The 21,394-nt window shown below is 35.7% G+C and overlaps 1 protein-coding gene across 1 annotated transcript; it reads left to right on the top strand.

Annotated features, from left to right (window-relative positions):
- The first annotated feature begins 1,742 nt into the window (after positions 1 to 1,742).
- Positions 1,743 to 21,052, top strand: LOC139983150 (uncharacterized). Its single transcript, XM_071996532.1, has 8 exons — positions 1,743 to 2,657; positions 11,335 to 11,394; positions 11,962 to 12,003; positions 12,484 to 12,680; positions 12,905 to 12,975; positions 13,184 to 13,278; positions 18,968 to 19,087; positions 20,721 to 21,052. Exons 2-8 carry the CDS (start codon positions 11,359 to 11,361, stop codon positions 20,811 to 20,813), a joined length of 654 nt encoding a protein of 217 aa, XP_071852633.1. The 5' UTR covers positions 1,743 to 2,657; positions 11,335 to 11,358; the 3' UTR covers positions 20,814 to 21,052.
- The last annotated feature ends 342 nt before the right edge of the window (positions 21,053 to 21,394 follow it).

Raw genomic sequence — 21,394 nt, 5'->3', positions numbered from 1 at the left:
TCTTAGTTTGTAAAAATATATCTAAATCGAGATTTGTGATTGTGAAATGTATTCATTGGCTTCAGCGTAATAGCGCCCAAATGAAAATATAATGATATGCCGATATGTTAAATAGTGTGAGGTGACGGGCCAGATCTCTTACCGGTATAGTGACGGTTGAAGGGCTCAATCTCGACTAGTAAAATACTGCATATCATCAACAGAAGAAAAGTGACTGCGACTTTGAGGAATATTTTGCTGCGGAAAATTAATATGTAGAGAGGAAAAACCCAACCACTGTGATAAGCTTATGTCACTTATATAATATAATATATTTGATATTGCAGAATCTTGTCTTCTACGTGGCACACCAGACAGCTACCATGCCCTTTCAGTGCACGGTGGTGAACAATATACAGTACACAAAGCAATAACCATTGGAAGCATGGGGCACATGGCTTGTAAATTCAATCCCAGACCCCAATTTGTTTTAGTTAATTGGTTTTTAATTTATAATACAATGTCAGATACTTTTTTTCGAGGAAGTGGCATATTCTGTATCACCATGTGAGATGACAACAACCCTACCAGCTGACGTGTATTTACATAAAAAAAAACGATTCTTGTGAAGCTGACCATATGAATCTGGAAGGGTCTAAGCATATCACCATGTTTACACGCTAAGAGAGCAGTGCGTTTTATTTAATGAACACGAACACAGTTGTAAGAACATGGAAACGAATAAGCGTTAATGAAATACCGTTAAGAGACAACATACCGACACTGTTAAGTTTTCTTTGACTTTTTTAATTTGGACATGATGTCACAATGTGGTGGGTCTCTAGCAATAAATGCATCAGAGGTCACCAATCAACGTATATGTATGAACGCAAAGTCATACTATACTCACTGGCAAATTAAGGCACGGATAGAGGTCCCTTAACTGAAATACACGTTTCTAAAATAGGATAGGGACAAAAAGGTCGCCATCACATAACCCAAAAACGTTGAGCTTAGGTTACCCATGGTCTTAACATATGTTACAATATTGTACTTTAAGTCAACCGATAAGTAATTACAATAGACGTGATTGTTTCTAAAGTTTATTTATATTGCTTGTAAAAAGAATAGTGTTTGTTTTTAACAAATGCTGAAAACTTAATGCTTTCACTCTTTTTTTCGTTACGAATTGTAACAGGTTTAGGAAAATTGATCTCCATGAGTGATACGCAATCAAATCGTTAGTAAAACATGACTTAATATAATTTAACACATTTTTTTTCTGATGAGAGTTTAACATCATGTTTAAAACTACAGTATCTGTCACTGTGTATTATTGTCATGTATCGGGGTACCTTGCATTACGGTACTGGTGTACTGTTAAATGTGCATTACTCGAACATCGCTCGAGAATAACCAGAGAGCAAACCGTCAGATGGAATTTTTAAGCTTGTCGACTAAATTCTCAATACATTCATGATCTAGGGATATTGAAATTTCCTATAAATTATTTGGCATAATGTGACTGCTGAATGTAGATCCCTATGACAGGAAACGAAATTTCTTCTAAAGTATCCTTTTTAATATTTTCTGTTCCAATTTTTGGGAACCAAAATATTACTTTAGTTACTAAAATACAAAACTAAACTCGATATACCTTTCGTTGGACTGTTTAACTTCCTCTTTCGATTCCTACCAATATCCAGTATAAGATCTGTGTTGAATAACGTGTATTACAATAGTCTATAGGTCGCAATTGATTCTTACAAAGTGTTGTGCATTATTGTTTGGTAACTGCTGGTGTGTGTCGGTTAATTGTCCTCTTGTGAGACCAAGCTATACTAATAAATAGTGACTACTGATGTGTGTCGTTCTATTGTCCTCTGTTGATTCCTTTCAAGTTTCAGTTTGAGGATCTGTGTGGAATAACGTATTACTATAGTCTAAGGCCGCAATTGCTTCTTATACAGGTTGTGCATTATTGTCTGGTAACTACTAATATATCTCTGTGGCTTGTATGAACTGTTTTTAGTATGCAAAAGCTACGTCGATGGTTCTTATCGAAATGAACTAAATAATTCATCACAGGAGAATATTAAAAATGTCTTATCAATTACTGCAGTAACTGCTTGAATGCGATCCCCTGTGACAGGAAACGAAATTTCTTATTGATTTAAATTGTGTCAAAATTTAATACAATAAGTATGCTATCCATGATATACTATAATGTTAAATGAGTGTCCGTTATGTTCTTCAATGTATACGTACTTATCGGAACAGTAGAGTTTTAAATATTTCATTTAAATTCGTATCGATTCAAGCGTAAAATTATATATCTTATAACTAATATGGGCTCAAAAATTCGACTTGCTCCTTCATACAAAAGACGCTGGCTACCCGCCTGATATTTCTAGACCTTGCTTGTATTGCGATTCCAACATCACAAATACAAGTGTAATGTCCTTTGGTGCGTACCAGGACGAGTACAAACCTCTTGGCACCGGTACGTGTATTTCATCTTGTACTATTGTCGATCCTAGACTTTGAGTGCAAGTGTTTGGCTTATACGACCTTTTAATATAGAGATATGTGCATTAAACACTGATGCCGTTTGACGGGCGCCCAGGAAGACAAATGTTATCCATGAGACAAAACTAGTTAAACGAAAGATTCCAACGGTAAGTTAGTGTTATAAATAACATTCTTATGTTTGGTCCTAATTGAAGGAAATCCATTTATCTCTTGGCCTATGTCAGTTCTTTCAACAACAAAAAATGCTTACAACTTTCTAACTTACAACTATGGCTGCTAAGAAGAAGCATTAGGTAAGGTAAAAATAAGATGGAAGGAAAGGAAATAACATTGTTATCCCGCGTATGTCTTATGCACACGCAAAGTAAAAATTCTCAAATAGAAGGTTACATGAGCTTCTGCAGCGTTTCTGCTCTTGTTTTAACCCCTTACTCAAAATCCATATATGGCCCATATATGGCAATTTGTATCTGGCCCATATCTGTGCCATATATGGAATTTATATCTGGCCATATCAAGAATTGGGCAGATATAACTTGATATAAGATAAAGGCCATATCTGCCTCAGATAAAACTTTATATGGGTCACTTTTTATCTGGACCAGATATGGTCCATATATGACAAATCCATATCTGGACCATATATGGCAAATCCATATCTGGCCCATATATGGCAAATCCATATCTGGCCCATATATAGTAGATCCATATCTGGCCCATATATGGCAATTTGTATCTGGCCCATATCTGTGCCATATATGGAATTTATATCTGGCCATATCAAGAATTGGGCAGATATAACTTGATATAAGATAAAGGCCATATCTGCCTCAGATAAAACTTTATATGGGTCACTTTTTATCTGGACCAGATATGGTCCATATATGACAAATCCATATCTGGACCATATATGGCAAATCCATATCTGGCCCATATATGGCAAATCCATATCTGGCCCATATATAGCAGATCCATATCTGGCCCATATATGGCAATTTGTATCTGGCCCATATCTGTGCCATATATGGAATTTATATCTGGCCATATCAAGAATTGGGCAGATATAACTTGATATAAGATAAAGGCCATATCTGCCTCAGATAAAACTTTATATGGGTCACTTTTTATCTGGACCAGATATGGTCCAAATATGGCAAATCCATATCTGGACCATATATGGCAAATCCATATTTGGCCCATATATGGCAAATCCATATCTGGCCCATATATAGCAGATCCATATCTGGCCCATATATGGCAAATCCATATCTGTGCCATATAGGGCAGATCCATATCTGAGAAATCCATATTTGGCTCATATATGGCAAATCCATATCTGGCCCATTACTTAGAAATCCATATCTGGCTCATATATGCCACATCCATATATATTGCCCTTGGCAAATCCATTACTGTCTCATATTATGATAAATCCAGATTGAACTAGTTAAAAAAAATGGCTTCATCTGTGCCAGAACTTTATCTGGCGATGCAAAGAAATATAATTTGAAACCAAATAAGGGCAATATATGGCGCAGATAAAGCAACTCTTTATTTACTGCTTAATTATCTGGCCATTAATTACATTTCCTGTTTGATCCATCAGTAGGTATTTTTCTTTTTCTTGTTTCACCTTACCCACAGTATGTCCAAGCCTTTACAAATAAAAAACTATATAATATTTAAAAAGGGTCTTCTGTTCAAACGATTATTGAGGCAATATGACCGTCAGAACAAAAATACATGGTTAAGAGAATAAAATATCCTGGCATGATAAAATGCTCCACGAATAAATTGGCACTGGAAAGCCTGCTTCATGACAAAATGCCCATCACTCTGCCGTCTCTAGGCTGTCTTCAGTCTCTGCAAGGTCTGCGAGTCCTTTCATCGACGCAATTTTCAAAACAATGACGAAGACATAAAGTTGGGATTACTTTATTCCCAGCACATTCCAAACCCAATTGTGTACATACCTTTTTGTGACACATAGTTTTATTTATGACTCACAATGCTTCCAACTAGAAAGAGATTTCAAAAACATTACAAATTGTGTCTGAAAAACCCATCTCCAGACAATTAGACCAAAAAAGCAAGGCTTAATTGGAGGTAAAGATCAACTAATCTTGGACTTCAGAATCTGCAGTTTTGGCCTCAAACATATCACTCAAAAAGCGCCTTGCTGTTACCTAATACGACTGCTATGGTCATAAAATGACTGCTGTTAAAAATAATACTTGAAGGTTGAGTTCTTTATTCTTCTGTTGTCCTGTAGAGGTTGATACTAAATTGCATTGTGCTATTCCTTTATTTAATATATTTGGTTTAGTATATAAGTTCCAGGAGGGCGATATATGTTCCATTCAGTATCAAAGTTCAGTCCCAAAATATGATGTTTCCATCCGTTCCAAAAAATGTCTTCCTTACTTCTGACTGTTCAGTTCACTATAGCATCCTTTGCCAATGTCCTAACTCAATAGGTTATTGTTTACGAATCTCCATCACCCCTTCCTTAATGTACCAATCCTTTCTATTAAATTTCCTTCTGTTCTCCCCTACCATGTGTAAACTAGCTGTTTTTCCTATCTCACTCTCCCAGAGTATCAATACACATATGTCCTTTGTTCCAAAGAAGGTTTTCACACCATGGAGGTCTGTTTTTACCTCCATGTTCACACTTAATTATCCTCTGAGTCATATTTTCCCTCAATGACCCTGTGGTTACCTAGCAACCCAGATAGATCAAGTAGCCGATTTATACCCCCTTTGACTTAGTGTGCACTGTAAGTGCTTTACCATTGAAATATGTGCAGTACCACAAAATCAACATATAGGGCAATGTAAATCTCTATGAAAATACATAATAGCATACAGTCTTACATGTATATCCAGTTATATCTGGCTTAATATGGCCAGATAAAACTTTATCTGCATATCTGGATAGACTCTATGTCCAGTTATATCTGGCTTTATATCTTTATTAGGCCAGATAAAACTTGATATGCCTATCTGGGTTGACTCTATATCCAGTTATATCTGGCTTTATATGGCCATATTAAACTTGATATGGATATCTGGCTTACAATTATATCAAGATATATCTGGCTTTATATGGCCATATCAAACTTGATATGCATATCTGGCTTACACGTATATCAAGATATATCTGGCTTTATATGGCCATATCAAACTTGATATGCATATCTGGCTTACAATTATATCGAGATATATCTGGCTTTATATGGCCAGATAAAATGTTATCTGCATATCTGGCTTAAAAGTATTTTAAGATATATCTGGCTTTATATGGCTATATCAAACTTGATATGCATATCTGGCTTACAAGTGTTTTAAGATTTTTCTGGCTTTATATGGCCATATCAAACTTGATATGGATATCTGGATTACAATTATATCAAGATATATCTGGCTTTATATGGCAATAAAAAACTTTATATGGATATCTGGATTACAATTATATCAAGATATATCTGGCTTTATATGGCCAGATAAAATGTTATCTGCATATCTGGATTGACTCTATATCCAGTTATATCTGGCTTTATATGGTCATATCAAACTTGATATGGATATCTGGATTACAATTATACCAAGATATATCTGGCTTTATATGGCCATATCAAACTTTATATGCGTATCTGGATTGACTCTACATTCAGTTATATCTGGCTTAATATGGCCATATCAAACTTTATATGCATATCTGGCTTACACGTATATCAAGATGTATCTGGCTTTATATGGCCATATCAAACTTAATATGGATATCTGGCTTAAAATTATACCAAGATATATCTGGCTTCCTATGGCCATATCAAACTTGATATGCATATCTGGCTTACACGTATATCAAGATATATCTGGCTTTATATGGCCATATCAAACTTGATATGGATATCTGGCTTACAATTATACCAAGATATATCTGGCTTTATATGGCCATATCAAACTTGATATGGATATCTGGCTTACAATTATACCAAGATATATCTGGCTTTATATGGGCATATCAAACTTGATATGGATATCTGAATTACAATTATACCAAGATATTTATGGCTTTATATGGCCATATCAAACTTTATATGCGTATCTGGATTGACTCTACATCCAGTTATATCTGGCTTTATATGGCCATATCAAACGTTATATGGATATCTGGCTTACAATTATATCAAGATATATCTGGCTCTATATGGCCATATCAAACTTTATATGCATATCTGGCTTACAATTATATCGAGATATATCTGGCTTTATATGGCCATATAAAACTTGATATGGATATCTGGATTACAATTATATCAAGATATTTCTGGCTTTATATGGCCATATCAAACTTGATATGGATATCTGGAATACAATTATATCAAGATATATCTGGCTTTATATGGCCATATCAAACTTGATATGGATATCTGGCTTACACGTATATCAAGATATATTTGGCTTTATATGGCCATATCAAACTTGATATGGATATCTGGCTTACAATTATACCAAGATATATCTGGCTTTATATGGGCATATCAAACTTGATATGGATATCTGAATTACAATTATACCAAGATATTTATGGCTTTATATGGCCATATCAAACTTTATATGCGTATCTGGATTGACTCTACATCCAGTTATATCTGGCTTTATATGGCCATATCAAACGTTATATGGATATCTGGCTTACAATTATATCAAGATATATCTGGCTCTATATGGCCATATCAAACTTTATATGCATATCTGGCTTACAATTATATCGAGATATATCTGGCTTTATATGGCCATATAAAACTTGATATGCATATCTGGCTGACAAGTATTTTAAGATATATCTGGCTTTATATGGCCATATCAAACTTGATATGGATATCTGGATTACAATTATATCAAGATATTTCTGGCTTTATATGGCCATATCAAACTTGATATGGATATCTGGAATACAATTATATCAAGATATATCTGGCTTTATATGGCCATATCAAACTTGATATGCATATCTGGCTTACAATTATATCAAGATATATCTGGCTTTATATGGCCATATTAAACTTGATATGCATATCTGGCTTACAAGTATATCAAGATATATCTGGCTCTATATGGCCATATCAAACTTGATATGGATATCTGGCTTACAAGTATATTAAGATATATCTGGCTTTATATGGCCATATCAAACTTTATATATCCAGATATAGCCAGATATAAAACCAGATATGGAATTTGAATAAGGGACAATACAGCAATCCCGTACAGAATACTAAACAAGTGTGTGTAGTAAGGCTTTAAACCAAACATCTAGCTCATTAATCTTTGCAGTGGTGTTTAATTTGCTATTTCCACTAATCTACATACGACGTCTTATGCTAGACACGTTCAAATTACAAACCTCTATTTCCTGGTAGAATATATAGAAGTATAATACACACTCAGCAATAACAATATTCTCTTCCTTGGGAAGGTAAATACCCAAAATAAAGCTCTCATGCCTTTTTCTCTAATTTCAAACTCTCCTGCTCTTTGTCCTCTATTTTACATCTCTGATCTTCATAATAAACGACCTTGACGTAGCGTCCTGCTAACGCGACACTGTATCCACAGTAACTGTCATATTAAAACTCAAAATGAAATAACCCGGATACCAAGTGTGTCAAACATTCAGTCGAATTCCACCAGCTCCCATTCCCATTCCACCTTTAGATTAAATGCTCGCCATTCCCATGAGTCTCCTCTGCAAAATCTAAAACAATTTGAGTGTGCGTCAGTTGATGGAACCTCTTTTGACATATTTGACCCTGTCTAATCCCCCGTCCCCCACCATCCAGCCACCCCGGTAACCCTCATTACATTGTTCACACCAAAATTCATTTTTCGCAAATAAAATCAGTTTGCTATCATTTAATCTTGTTGATTAATTGATAAGCAAGAAATGAATCGAATGAATCGAATCAGATTTTGAGCACACTCAAACTTCCTAGATTAATATCATATATCTGTCACTATATTTTCCGATCAACTGGATATTCAATGATGATATCCGGGGAAGTCGTTGTAACCGGGCGTCTTATCACACGTCGCAGCTATTCTACTGCAGGATATATGGTATGGAATGCTAAAGTAATATAAACAAGTTGAATGCCTTTTATGTTGGTTGCGTAGATACGAATGCTAATGTGACAAACGTTCAACGGCTGAACGAACAAGATAAACAAGACACGAGATCTAAACACAAAAGTAACTCGTTATACAATTTAAAGTTCAATATTGTTAAATACCATAAGAACTACGATTTAGTTGTACACCAACGTAGGTTGACGCCATTTTGTTTATGTATATACTTCCATCGGTTTACAGATTCCATTGGTTATGCGAGAAGTTTTGATCACCCCAATCTGTCATGTTAAAAGTATCTGACAGAAGTATTTAACTGGTTAGTGAAACAGCTAATGTTATAATAGAACATGTACTTAGTAAACGAACAATACATATGAAAACGTCTTCTTTTCTGCCGTACTGTTATTAAAGGTTTTACGGTGCGTTTTTTGCCCACATCTAATGGATCCTGCAATCAGATACTTGTATTTAGCAGCCTACGGCTTCTATGAATTTATTTAGTTATTTATCCAGCAACGCAAAATGCGTTTCCTTTCCTAATAGACCATCACGGAAAGGAAGTCTTAAATAAGAAAAACAAATGTTGTTTGCCAATAGAGAATATTCCCTAAACATCAAATTCGTATGGTTTTCTTTATCCAATTTGGTCAACACAAAGTGATCGTTATGAAACGCAAAGTTATATAAATCAACGTTTTTGTATATTATTATGCTTGCCAATTACATATGTTAATATACATTGCAAGAGAAACAACACAGAACTGGCTGTTACTCGTCAGTCTTAGAATATAAATGTGGTAACGACCGTTCATAACCGTTCAACGGTTTAACAAGTTATTTTTTAACCGTTTAATTACAATTTCATCTTTAGGCTATGTGCATATACGTTATTTAATTTGATGAAATAACAATTACTGTTTATTAATCGTTAACTAATATACATGTTTGTTACATAGATTGAAATGGTGGTGATGGTGGTGGTGGTGGTGATGATGATGATGCCTGATTGTAGTAATATACTTCGGGAATAACAGCGAATCTCCGTCACTAAACAACATAACGGTGTCAAGGGCGGCGGAAGCACTTTTAATCTGGGGGGGGGGGGGCACCAACGTCGAAGGGCACTTTGCAGAAATTCGATTGGACTGATGCAGCCTGATATTTAGTACCCTTTATAACTCTTATTGTATTATCTTATTTGCGTATACACATCACTCCACCAACGCCACCCCCCCCCCCCCCCTTAAGGAAACAATACATACTAGCACTGCAGTATCTTATGTGCAAATTGGGAAACAAGGAAAAAGACAAAATGAGGTGAAATCATAATAAAGTCCAAGTCCCTGCACACACGATCGATACATGCATGAAAGCAAATGAAATATGTCAAAATGCTGAAAGAAAAGTAATTTTCTATGTGTTTTTGAATGGTTAAACCGATATTATTATGATCATTATTATTGTAACGACTTTCCCAATAATTATAACCAATTTGGAAGGGTTATAACACGGCAAATGATTGTATGTTATTGGCATGCGATGTAATAACCAACGCATGCCTATATGATATGCACATTAACATGTTGAAAAAGTGTTGGTAATATTTTTCGGGCAAGTCTTTACAGCCCCCCCCCCCCCCCAATCATATTGGGCTCCTACGCCTGTGGTAGTAAACATTTAAAACTTCCCGAAATATTTCATTCAACGTGGATTTCGCTTTGTAAACTCTTTTTTTATTTAGAAATTTTTATGTAGAAAAGGGCACATTTTTAATCTGAGGAAAAGTGGGGGGCACGTGCCCCCTGTGCCCCCCCCCCCGGTTCCGCCGCCCTTGAACGGTGTAATGTCTAGCTACATGTACTTGTTGGGTTTAACGCATGCTGTGTTATATTAAGTTGGTCGAAGGTGCCCAAGAACACGCGACAACCCATTTTAAACTGCTATTATTGGTGAGAGTTTCTATAAACACCGTGGCCAACATTTGCCGTTTTTCCGACTGGCAATTGACAGTATGCGACGTCTACGGACTAAATATGTTCCCGGTTAACATATTTCATCAGTCTAGGGGATATACGTTTGCATATTGCCTAAACGAACAGTTAACATAAATCAGTTGTTCATTAAAGATCATCATATGTTCAGTGTGAGGTTGTCAGATTCAAGAAAATACATGTTGACCAACTATAGAAACTTATGTCTCTGCGGTCGGCTCGATTTCAGCAGAGTGAGCTAAGTGTTGGAATATGTTAATATACAAAACTGCTTTCTCGTACATAAACAATACACAAGCCTCATTTGTGATAATTCATTCTACAACGATACATCGCTGGTAACTCGTTATTCTTCTTGAACTGTTAAACAACGCAGCAGCAACATAATGTGCTCAATTTTAAGTTCTTAGAAACCAGTTTCATCCCTCAACATCATCAACCTCAAGGAACCATTTTGAGCAAAAGCATTTCTTGTGATATTTACCTTCAATCCGTTTGGGATAATACGCCGATGTTAAATTATTTTGTAATGCTTATACACGCTATGACGTCGTTTGGAAGGCCGTAAAGGTTTCCACTTAACTAAACCATCGGTTTAAAATGATAAACAACCACGATAGCTACATTTATAACTAAAATGCTATCTATCTAATTTTCAGTAGATATAAACGCTACATTATTCGAATTTTCATAGGTATGATGGCTACCAATAGTAAGAATGTGGAAGAAACAGCTAAGGAGAAGAATTCAACAGGTATGATTGTCTATATATTGAATAGCCATTGGAAAGTTCACATCATCAAATAAACGTCAACTCAGTTTCTAATATGAACAATTATTCTCTGTCACATTTGGATACGTCGGTTGGTCAAAACGTTATTCTTAGCTTTATGCATGGATTTTTCTGTATTGTGTTTTGTTGAAGGTTAGGGGCAGGTGAGGTGGGGTTGATTTGACTTTCGACTACACTGATATGCCTTCAAACAACACTTATTTGCACAAGATGCTTACTAACATCTGGAAAATATGTTCCATGGGTTTCTTCTATCGTGCACTAACATCCGGGCTATACACATTATGTACAATATCAAACATATGAATATTAATCATCACCTTCCACGTTTGAAAATGTATACAATGTAACATTGTCGTACCAGCAATCCAACGATACAAACATCAAACTAATTAATATGACATAGTTGAAGAAGTAACCGATAAACCATGACGATTTTAGTAGATTTTGCTTTAAACGTTTACTTAATGCTCACAGAAACAGTAACACTTTCTTATCATTTATTTCGATTTTACGTATTATCGACAGATTTTTAACTTTGGTAAAGAGGATCTCGGTTCAAATTCTGACGTGAGTACATTGAAATATTTAGCTAGATACAAATGCTATACAGCTTATGTAGAATAACATTATTTTAAACATTAAGCTGCAAGGACTAGACCAAGTCTATACTTCCACAACCTATGCTATTATTTCTAAGTTTTTTCAGTACTGATGCAACGAGAAGTGTTTTTAATTGGAGAACATTATATTGATAATAACTGTTGGTAGTGATAATACGACTCCAAGCAATGGAACTTACAGGCTGGATCGTTACACTTGCCATATATTCCATAAAATATCTTACATAATCACTGCAATTCTGCAATTTTGTTTATAATCAATTGGGGTTGCATCCACCATCCTGTCTGTAAACAAATTGAAAAAAAAACTGTGCTTTGGTTTTGTAGACCTGGAATATAAATTCACAATCATATATATGAACAAATATTGCCCTTGGCTGAGCACAATTGTCTAACAATTTCAAAAATATGTTTTCTTTACATCAAGTTTACTAGTCTCGGACTATCATCACTTAGCTCGGAGGACCAACATGACATACTCCTAGAGAATGGAGATCGTGTGAATGAATCGTCTACTTTTGAGGAACTACAAATTAAAGCGAACAAGGAAAAGGAATTTAACCAGGCCGAAATAGTAGGAATATTTTCGTTTGCAGTACAATGTAAACAGCTGAAGAAATTATCGTAAGTAATCAGATATCACTTACTGTTATGTTTTTATTCACGTTAACTTAATGAACACTAAATTACTAACCAGCAAATTATGGAACTGTGTTCTTGAGTATAACTTTAGCTAGATGATTGATGTTTGTACACTAAATGACAGATTCATCAATTAATTAACATTACAGTTATTTTATAAAGGATGGATATTATCACATGACTCAAAAATCACTTTGTTTTTACAGATTCATTGACTTTTTGTTGCCTCTGTCACTTCCTGTCGGTTCTCTTTCTCAGACGTTACGTGACATTGAAGGTGAGAATATAGAAACAACTAAATGTGTTACTCATCACAAAAAATTTGTGATCCTTTGTGGGATACTAAGGTGGGTGACATTCTTAGATGGTAATATTCACCAAAGAATAGTATAAGGTGGTAAAACATTGACCTTGTAATTGTGCTTTTTAATGATTATTTTCTTGTTTTACCTATAACTAAATCGTTATATGTTTCTTTTTTCCAGTTTCATGGAACCCACTTAAACACGAATTCCGTTTAGATTCTACCAACGGTAAATGGATCTTGAACTCCAATGAAGCCACAACTCTTGAAGTACCGGTAATTAGTTTATAATTATCTTGAGTATAATGATGCGTAAAGTTGTATCATTCGCTAGGCAACAAATTCTTAAATTCTCCGTAAATGCGTGATTGCACGTAAAGACATTACGTAATTTTCATCCACCTAGGCAAACGGTTTCGTAGCATTGTGCACTGGTATAAAGGGAGTTGCGACAACTCGAATTTGGACTCCATTTTCTTTCCATTTGCCGGGCGTCCTGCTGGGTACACTTAAATGTAAAGGCTAATTGATCGGTACGTGGCAAGTTTTATAGCCATAATTTAGGTTTGATGATAAATGAATGAACGAGGATATGGTGAACAATTTCAGTACTATGGGGTGTCAGAGACGGCGGAGAGGATAGGGTGCCCAATTCGTGATTAAACGTACAGAAGTATTGCTTAATTATGCATTAATACAGGTTCGGTAAAGTTAAATATTGCTTGGGTAATATATTCCGTACCAAAATATGAATTTCCTTCGATCCCAAACTGGTGTTTTGGTTCCCATCTATGTCCGGTTAGTTTCGTATATCATGGTGGAGAAATGAGGTAAGGAAATGGGTGAGGAGGGAGTCTCGGGTATATGTTTTCCATCGGTGATTACTGAAATATAAAGTGGATATACATGCGGAAGGGGACACCTTGTTTAAGGTGTAGTTAAGTTAAACATTCTCATACTATTGATGATTTCAAACCAGATTCCAGTTATTGGCGTCGTCAGAACCTACACCCGGGGGGCAAGTAGATGACGTATAATGGGTGGTGATAATTTCAATTCTGTATAGTTTTCTATAGTAGCTGAAAATAACAATACAGTTTACCTCGGGACTACAAATGGAATAGGAAGTGGAAGTCAAATTTCTATAGTGAGGGTACATTGGGAAGGGTAGGGGAGGGGCGTGGTAAGTTGAAAATAATATCAAATTAAAATAACTGCTTCGCAAGATTTTGTAAATATACAAAAATGGCTAAGAAGTTATTTCATTCTGGCCCCTATGAATCCGAACGGGTGGAAAGGAAAGCATGGATGCATATATTTTGTTAGTTAGGGTAAATATTATAAAAATTTCCACAGATACTTGGCATAGAGAACGAAAGCTGTATGTTGCTTGGAAAATCATTTGAAACAGTCCAGTCGTTCAACAAAAAATTTGGCGATGATATCACCACCCAAGAATTGAAATACCAAATTTGTACTTTAAAGAAATTTATTTTAAGTCAGCAATTTTATACAAACACTTTCAATGGGTTACAAACATTCCAGGCCCGTCCGTGGTTAATAGCTGGGATGAAAAAGGAAGGGATTCCCTGGAAACTATCAGCTTGGCATAACATTCTTATGACGGCACAGTGAATATTTCCCTCAGTATTTCAGCCCCTCCCACAATGGAAAAGTCGAATGAGCTAATTTAGCTAAACCAGCTGAATGACTGAGATATATATCATGACCATGAAATAAATAGCTGCTGACACGACCAATCGATTCTTGACTGTTGTAAGAGAAATATTGTAACATAAGTTTCTATTAGGTGGAAACCAGGAATAATTGAGTTGACTTCCATGTGGGTGCAGGTCGACCCTCGCCTGGCGTCTTCTATTATACAAAATAACATACTTGCAGCACTTGACGTTACAATAAATGAATAATTAAATAACAGGGGATGTGAAAGGAATCTTGGAACATGATCACATTAACTTAGTTGTAAATGGTGTTTCTCCACTTCCTCCCGATCCGGCATTGCCAGTGCTGGTTTTAATACACCAATTTCGAAACAACACCAATCCTAACAGTAAAGAAATTGAATGTTTTTCTTTTAAACTGAACAAAGGTTATTAAGTAGCATATTACCATATGATAGTGCAACAGATAAAGGACTAATAGTTTCAGTAAAACATAGGCCTAATATTTAACTACACATAACATATTGACACTTGACAGCATTGTCATGTTAATGGAGTCTTTCAGTTCTGTAGAGCATATGACCTTCGAACTTGATGTTCCTGCTGACGTGGCCCAATCTTCTCCGGGGGGGGGGGGGGTGTGCTTGAGTTTGTAGTAAAACATATTTTTGAAGGTGACCTTGGTTACGTTGATTTGCGGTAAGACAAAGAGGTGGGTATTGTTGAACGTCTTACCCTCATTCTCTAGTCAATCGCTCACTTCAAATTGGTGATCATCAAAATGAGCCTGTTAATTACAAAACAGAAATTCAAGCTGATTTTACATGCAAACACAAGACTGGATCATAGTTTACTTCGAGCAATAAAGAGGTGCAACTACAACATTTGGTGCCATTGTTAAAGAATATCTTAACCATGCACAATGTGCTGCCTCTAATGGGAGAACCACAAATTTAGTAGTACAGATACTAAATTATCCAATGTACTTCACAAAGACAAAGACTACCCTGGAAGTTATTTTTTTTAATGGCTCACATGTGTATGGGCTGATTTCAGTTTCAGTCTTCAATACTTGGACTCGGCTAGGCTAAATATACACACAAAGGACTAACGTTCTGTGTACTTTGGCCTAGTCTAAACTTAACGCGTATGCCAAGGCAGCATATACAATACATACGTGACAAAGCTCCGACGAGATATTGGATTCCATTGACTTTGTTCTTACATAATTATTTTGCTGCTGACAATCGATGCTCAACTAGAACGACGGAAACACATATGCAAAGAAAATGGCTCCATTCATCACGTAACCTGAAATTTTCGGAATACTCATCGCAGCTCTCTCTTTAAAGGAACTCTAAACTCTATGTTATACACCTTCATACTAAGTGCGAGGTCTGCCCAAGCTTCCAATATTGAGATATCCACTTAACAAGATTTTCACAATTTGACCTCCGATAACCCCAGGTGACCTATGAATTACACCAACAATTATAGGCTTCTTGTTTCCACAACTTGACCTATGGTGAACCCCAATGATATTTACCTCAACTAAAAAAGAAGGCTTTTTGTACTTAATGTGGTACTTCTAGACTCAGAATGTGAAATATGCCCAAGCTTCACTTCTTGAGATATCGTATTTTAAGTTTTACACAATTTGACCCCTTGTAACCTCAATGACTTTTGACCTCCATCAAAACTGTATGCTTCTGTTACTCAATGTGGTACTTCCATACACTAATATAAACTTTGGTCCAACATCCATTCTTGAAACGTTGTGTTTACAAGCTGGGCGTCACAAACGCAAAACCTACCCGCACGCACCCGTATATACGCAATCATGAATGTGTAGGTTACGAATAACATCAAACCAATAATCACGTTCACTATGTAGTGAACAATAATCAACTTGAGTTTTTCTTTTATGGTGGGGGTGGGGGGCATCCACTCCACATACACTCCATAAATTAAGTAAATCTATGTTAAGGTGTAATTATGTCCAGTTAATTTAATCCATTTACGAAGAAGCAGAGTAACATATACTTAGCATGAATTCATTTCACTTTAGAAATGCGTTGCATGCAAAACATAAGATGTAACCATTCTGTTTGTGTGCATTTAGAGATATTCCTTCGGTTATTGATTTACATGGGACGTTGTTCACCGTTCTTAGTAATTGTCAGATTTGAATTTGTCTCAGAATACACGTACAGATATGTAAACAACATGTTTTGTGAAATACACAGGAACAATGAACACCTTAACTGACCTAACAAAAGGCAGTTTTTCTTAACATTAAGACACTGCTAGATGAATACAATTAATGACATTATATATAACTGATAACCAAAGTTTCCATAAATTATGTTACTTCGAAGAGCTCTCCTCCCTACCGCAATTGTCGTGAACGAAAGCGGGGACGGCAAACTTTTGGGCAATTGTAGAACACACAACCGTTATACGTAAATTATTATATTGGATCCCAATGGTGGCGTCATGGTAGGGAAGGGATATTGGAGCATTTCCTCTAAGCAAGTCCCTATCCCGTTGTAGATCTGCTGCGGTAAAGCTGGGCTGATTTATTCACGAATACGTCTATTTTTATGCTGTTGGAAATATTAGGCTAACAATATACTAAACCGGGTTAAAAAGTGCATTACTAGAAAGTGAAATTGGAAACTAACAAATATACGGTATGTCTGTGCTAAGTTGAAATAAACCAGAACAATGGGTATCTGGAACAGGTTGAGCTGAGATATTTTACAGAAAACGTTTAAAAAATGCTCTCCTTGAAATGTCATATTGCTCCAAATTGGAAAAAGTCTAAACAATTCAAAAATTCTAAAAGTGTTTCAGCTTGTGGATATCCTGTTTTCCTAACCAGGAACAATATACATTACTAACTATCAACCAGTTGCTCCTTTTCTTTTTTTGTGCTCAGTCGGTCAGTGCAAGTCGTTGTCTAAATCGACCAACATCTATTTGAAATATTGTGAAAGTTCGAGCAAGATTATGTGGCATTAAAGTTTTGTCGCAATTTTGAATTTCCAAGAAAAAATAAAATATGTATCAATAAAGATTCAGTCCATATGGCGTTCGTGCTGTTCTAAAATAATTGAACCTAAAATGTTTCTTGATCCCACTGACCCCCTCCAATCATCAGCACATTACATCTATATATTTAACGTATTTCCCTGAAAAAAAGTTACCTTTGATGCATTAGTTAACAACTCTATAAACAAAGTGGCGTTCTTGGTATGGATACTTTCCTTCTGTAAAAAGCACAACAACTCCACCTGCCCAGAAGTAGATATAAGATGCACCTGTGTGTATCTGCCAGCATGTATAATATATAATTCTTAGTGTTAATATCGTTACTACACATAGGACTGTAGCCACTGGGAGCATGGGAACATATATTTCGTACTTCCCTAACGTGTATTGCGAAGAGATTTATAACTAAGGCACGCAAAATTGTATTCAAAGATGTTGTTAAAATGATAAAAATGACAGGGAGTATGTGCATCTACTAAGGACAATTATGTTCTGAGGGGAAGAGGGGACACCCTCCCTTCAAACCCTCCCACAAAACGAGTATTAACAAAACTCATTGTCCCTCTTCCCCTCCACTCTCTTTATACCGCTCTAAAACTGGAATACTTAACGGAGGGTATATGGTGCCAATAAGAGCATAGGCGTAGGAGCCCAATTTGATTGAGGGGGGGGGGGGGCTGTAACGGCTGAGCCGTAAACTATAACCACAATTTTCCGCGCACTTCGGACGCATAACCTCTTAATTTACAGATCATATAGACATGAATCAATTATAACATCGCAAAGCCAATTACATTCAATCATCGGCCGTGTTATTACAATTCCAAATTTGGTTATTATATTTAATGTATTGATTTCCTTTAGCTACAACCGTTTATTACAATTAAATTCCGTGAGTGATGGTACTACCATTTTGTACATAATTCCCCAAAACCTCCCTCCTCTTGGACACTTACCGAAAGATCGCAACTGAAATGCGCACCCCTCCCACCTCTTGCTTAAAATCCAAATCGTTTTAGAGAGCAGAATCTATATGGTGCTATGCGAAGTAGAATCAATGCGAGCGTTAATTTAACGTAAGGTCCCTGAATCATAAAAAAATAGGCGGGGTGGTGGATAATGATAACCCACCACCCCCTCCCTGTAGTTTTCGTCTTCGGATAATACTATTTGAAATTGATGAAGTTCGCTCTTTATTCGTTTGAAGACGCTTCTATTTTTGTTTTCAGACTAAGGATCAAAACAGTTTACGAAGTCTGTGTTCGAGTATTGTGTCTGTAAGGAGAATTGATTCTAAAGAACTCCAGATGTCTATGATATTGCTCCTTGAAATTGCATCAAGTCACAACGTAAGTCATTTATAATTCTACACAGCCGTTAGGAGTATCGCTACTTCAAATTTATTAGATCATTGCAATTTATTTAGATTACTTTTTCATTTGTGTTTTTTTTTTTTCAGTTTAAATGTTAACTTGTTTATAGGATGTTATTTTTAGGTGAGTAAATCAGAAATTGCAGTAAAGTATATATTTATGTATGTATATATATATATATATATATATATATATATATATATATATATATATATATATATATATATATATATATATATATATATATATATATATATAAACAGTTCGTATAAAAACCGATTTGCACATATGGCTCATAAACGTTACTATTAAATCATTATGAAAGTTGCTATTTCAACTACTGTAGGGTTCATTGCATAAACCGTAATTCAAGCTAAGTTAACAAGTATACAGAATATTCGATTGCATCCAGTAATTGCTTTCTATAATAACATTCCCGGTTAATTATAGTTATACTAATGATGCTAATTATAGATATCCATTACCGTTTATCACGAGCGATAGATGCATCGCTATAATGTTAAATTAAGCAATGTCGAACTTGAGGCGGAATTCAATCATAGGAGGAATTAGATTGTTATAGAAAGAAGCAATGCTCTTCCTTAAAGCAGCATTTTGCGTCCTTTTCTATGTTTTTTCTCAACCTCACTGACTCCACTATGCCATAACGACATACATAACTAGCTTATCTATTTATATTTTACTTCAAATGGTGGCATAAAAGTCGAAAAAATTGCAACTTTCAACTTTGTTGTTCTCCAAGATATTTTCCGTTGGGAACCCAATAAACCTCGCCCATAATATGAATATTTAAACACTACGAACGTCATTGACAGATACGTAATATAACACCACGCTTGATTTGTGTACAGTCTATATGGCAGTTGCACCAGGGAGTTGCATAACAACTCCTTGGTTGTACCAAGGCAATATCTTGAATCTATTTTTAGCAACGGTGCATAACTAAACCTGCATCTCTGATTGGTTGAATTCAAACTAGTGGGTTTGGGAACTGAATGCGATTAATTTTGTATGTGGAATACTCGCCAATTAACGTTTTTGGCAGGGAAAAACTTGGCTAATATCTTAATTTGCTGTTTTGTGATTTGATGCATGTAAAAAACTCGATGGACATGTCAAAAAAGTAGAAAACGGCGATCAAACGCAAAATGCTCATGAATAAACATACTATTCACTGATTGGTGGAATTCAAACTAGTGGATTTGGAGATATGAAAACTTTGTCGAGGACACTTTTACTCGTTATCGACACAAATCGTTAATTACTCGCTAATTAACGCTCTTGGCAGGGTGAAACTTGGATGGTATCTTAGTTTGCTGTTTTATGATTGATACATCTAAAAAAATCGATGCACATGTTAAAAAGGTGGAAAAAAGCGACCCAACGCAAAATGCTGCTTTAAGTCAACATTTACATTTTGAAATAACGTCCTAGATCACTGACTAGACAATGTCTTTGTGTGTTGAAATGCTGTTGCAAAACTATACGATCTTACAAATGCTGTTGTTCTATTACACATAAAATAACACCTACGACTTTTATTTATGCCTTTTATACTGTTTTTTTTTTGCCTTTTATACAATTGAAGGTAATCATGTCCAGTTTACGGAAATCTCGCACATATCTCTTTCTGGATCTCACTGGTGATAGCTTACCGCAGATATCAAACGTAATGGTATAGTGGTCAGCGATAACAGTTTCAAGAATACTAGGGCAAGAAAGTAGAAGATGTTCATTCTGCCTTGTGAGAACCAAATCAATAGTGTGGCCACCAGTATGCGTGCTTTCAACGACATTTTGTTGTAGATTGTAAGAGTCGAGTATGTCCAGAAACTGTACGACCACGGGGTCCATTGGCTGATCAACATGTATAATGAAATCACCACATATTAGTAGCTTCCCCTGAATAGTAGTTAACTCACCGATAAAGTGTTAAAAAAAGTCGTTCATCGTTTACAAGAAGGTAAATTGGAGTTCTATAAATTACAAAGATTACCAACGGGCTCGGTTTGTATACTGAAAACAGCTGGAATTCAAAGGATGAAGGTTTTTGATGAAATAAACCGGAGATGACATTTATATGGTAAGATGATTGGGGGGGGGGGGGGTGAAGGTAGAGAGGACCCTGCCACCACACGTAGCGTTTCAAGGAACTATCTAACACCTGTTTCTACTCACCTTACTTGAATTTTATGCGTGGTGAGTATAGTTCATAAACGTGTCTAACTGTTAACGATATGATGTAAATGGACAGCGAAAAGG

This window comes from Apostichopus japonicus, chromosome 16 (assembly GCF_037975245.1).
Source record: "Apostichopus japonicus isolate 1M-3 chromosome 16, ASM3797524v1, whole genome shotgun sequence".
NCBI classification, from domain to species: domain Eukaryota; kingdom Metazoa; phylum Echinodermata; class Holothuroidea; order Aspidochirotida; family Stichopodidae; genus Apostichopus; species Apostichopus japonicus.
This window is presented reverse-complemented; position numbering and strand designations above follow the sequence as displayed.

What these genes read in the sequence shown, in the direction of transcription:
- LOC139983150 (XM_071996532.1), top strand. Translation starts at nt 11,359, where the DNA reads ATGTGGAAGAAACAGCTAAGGAGAAGAATTCAACAG. An exon ending in GACGTTACGTGACATTGAAG is followed by an intron (nt 12,976 to 13,183) that starts GTGAGAATATAG and finishes TCTTTTTTCCAG; the next exon opens with TTTCATGGAACCCACTTAAA. An exon ending in CCACAACTCTTGAAGTACCG is followed by an intron (nt 13,279 to 18,967) that starts GTAATTAGTTTA and finishes TTTTGTTTTCAG; the next exon opens with ACTAAGGATCAAAACAGTTT.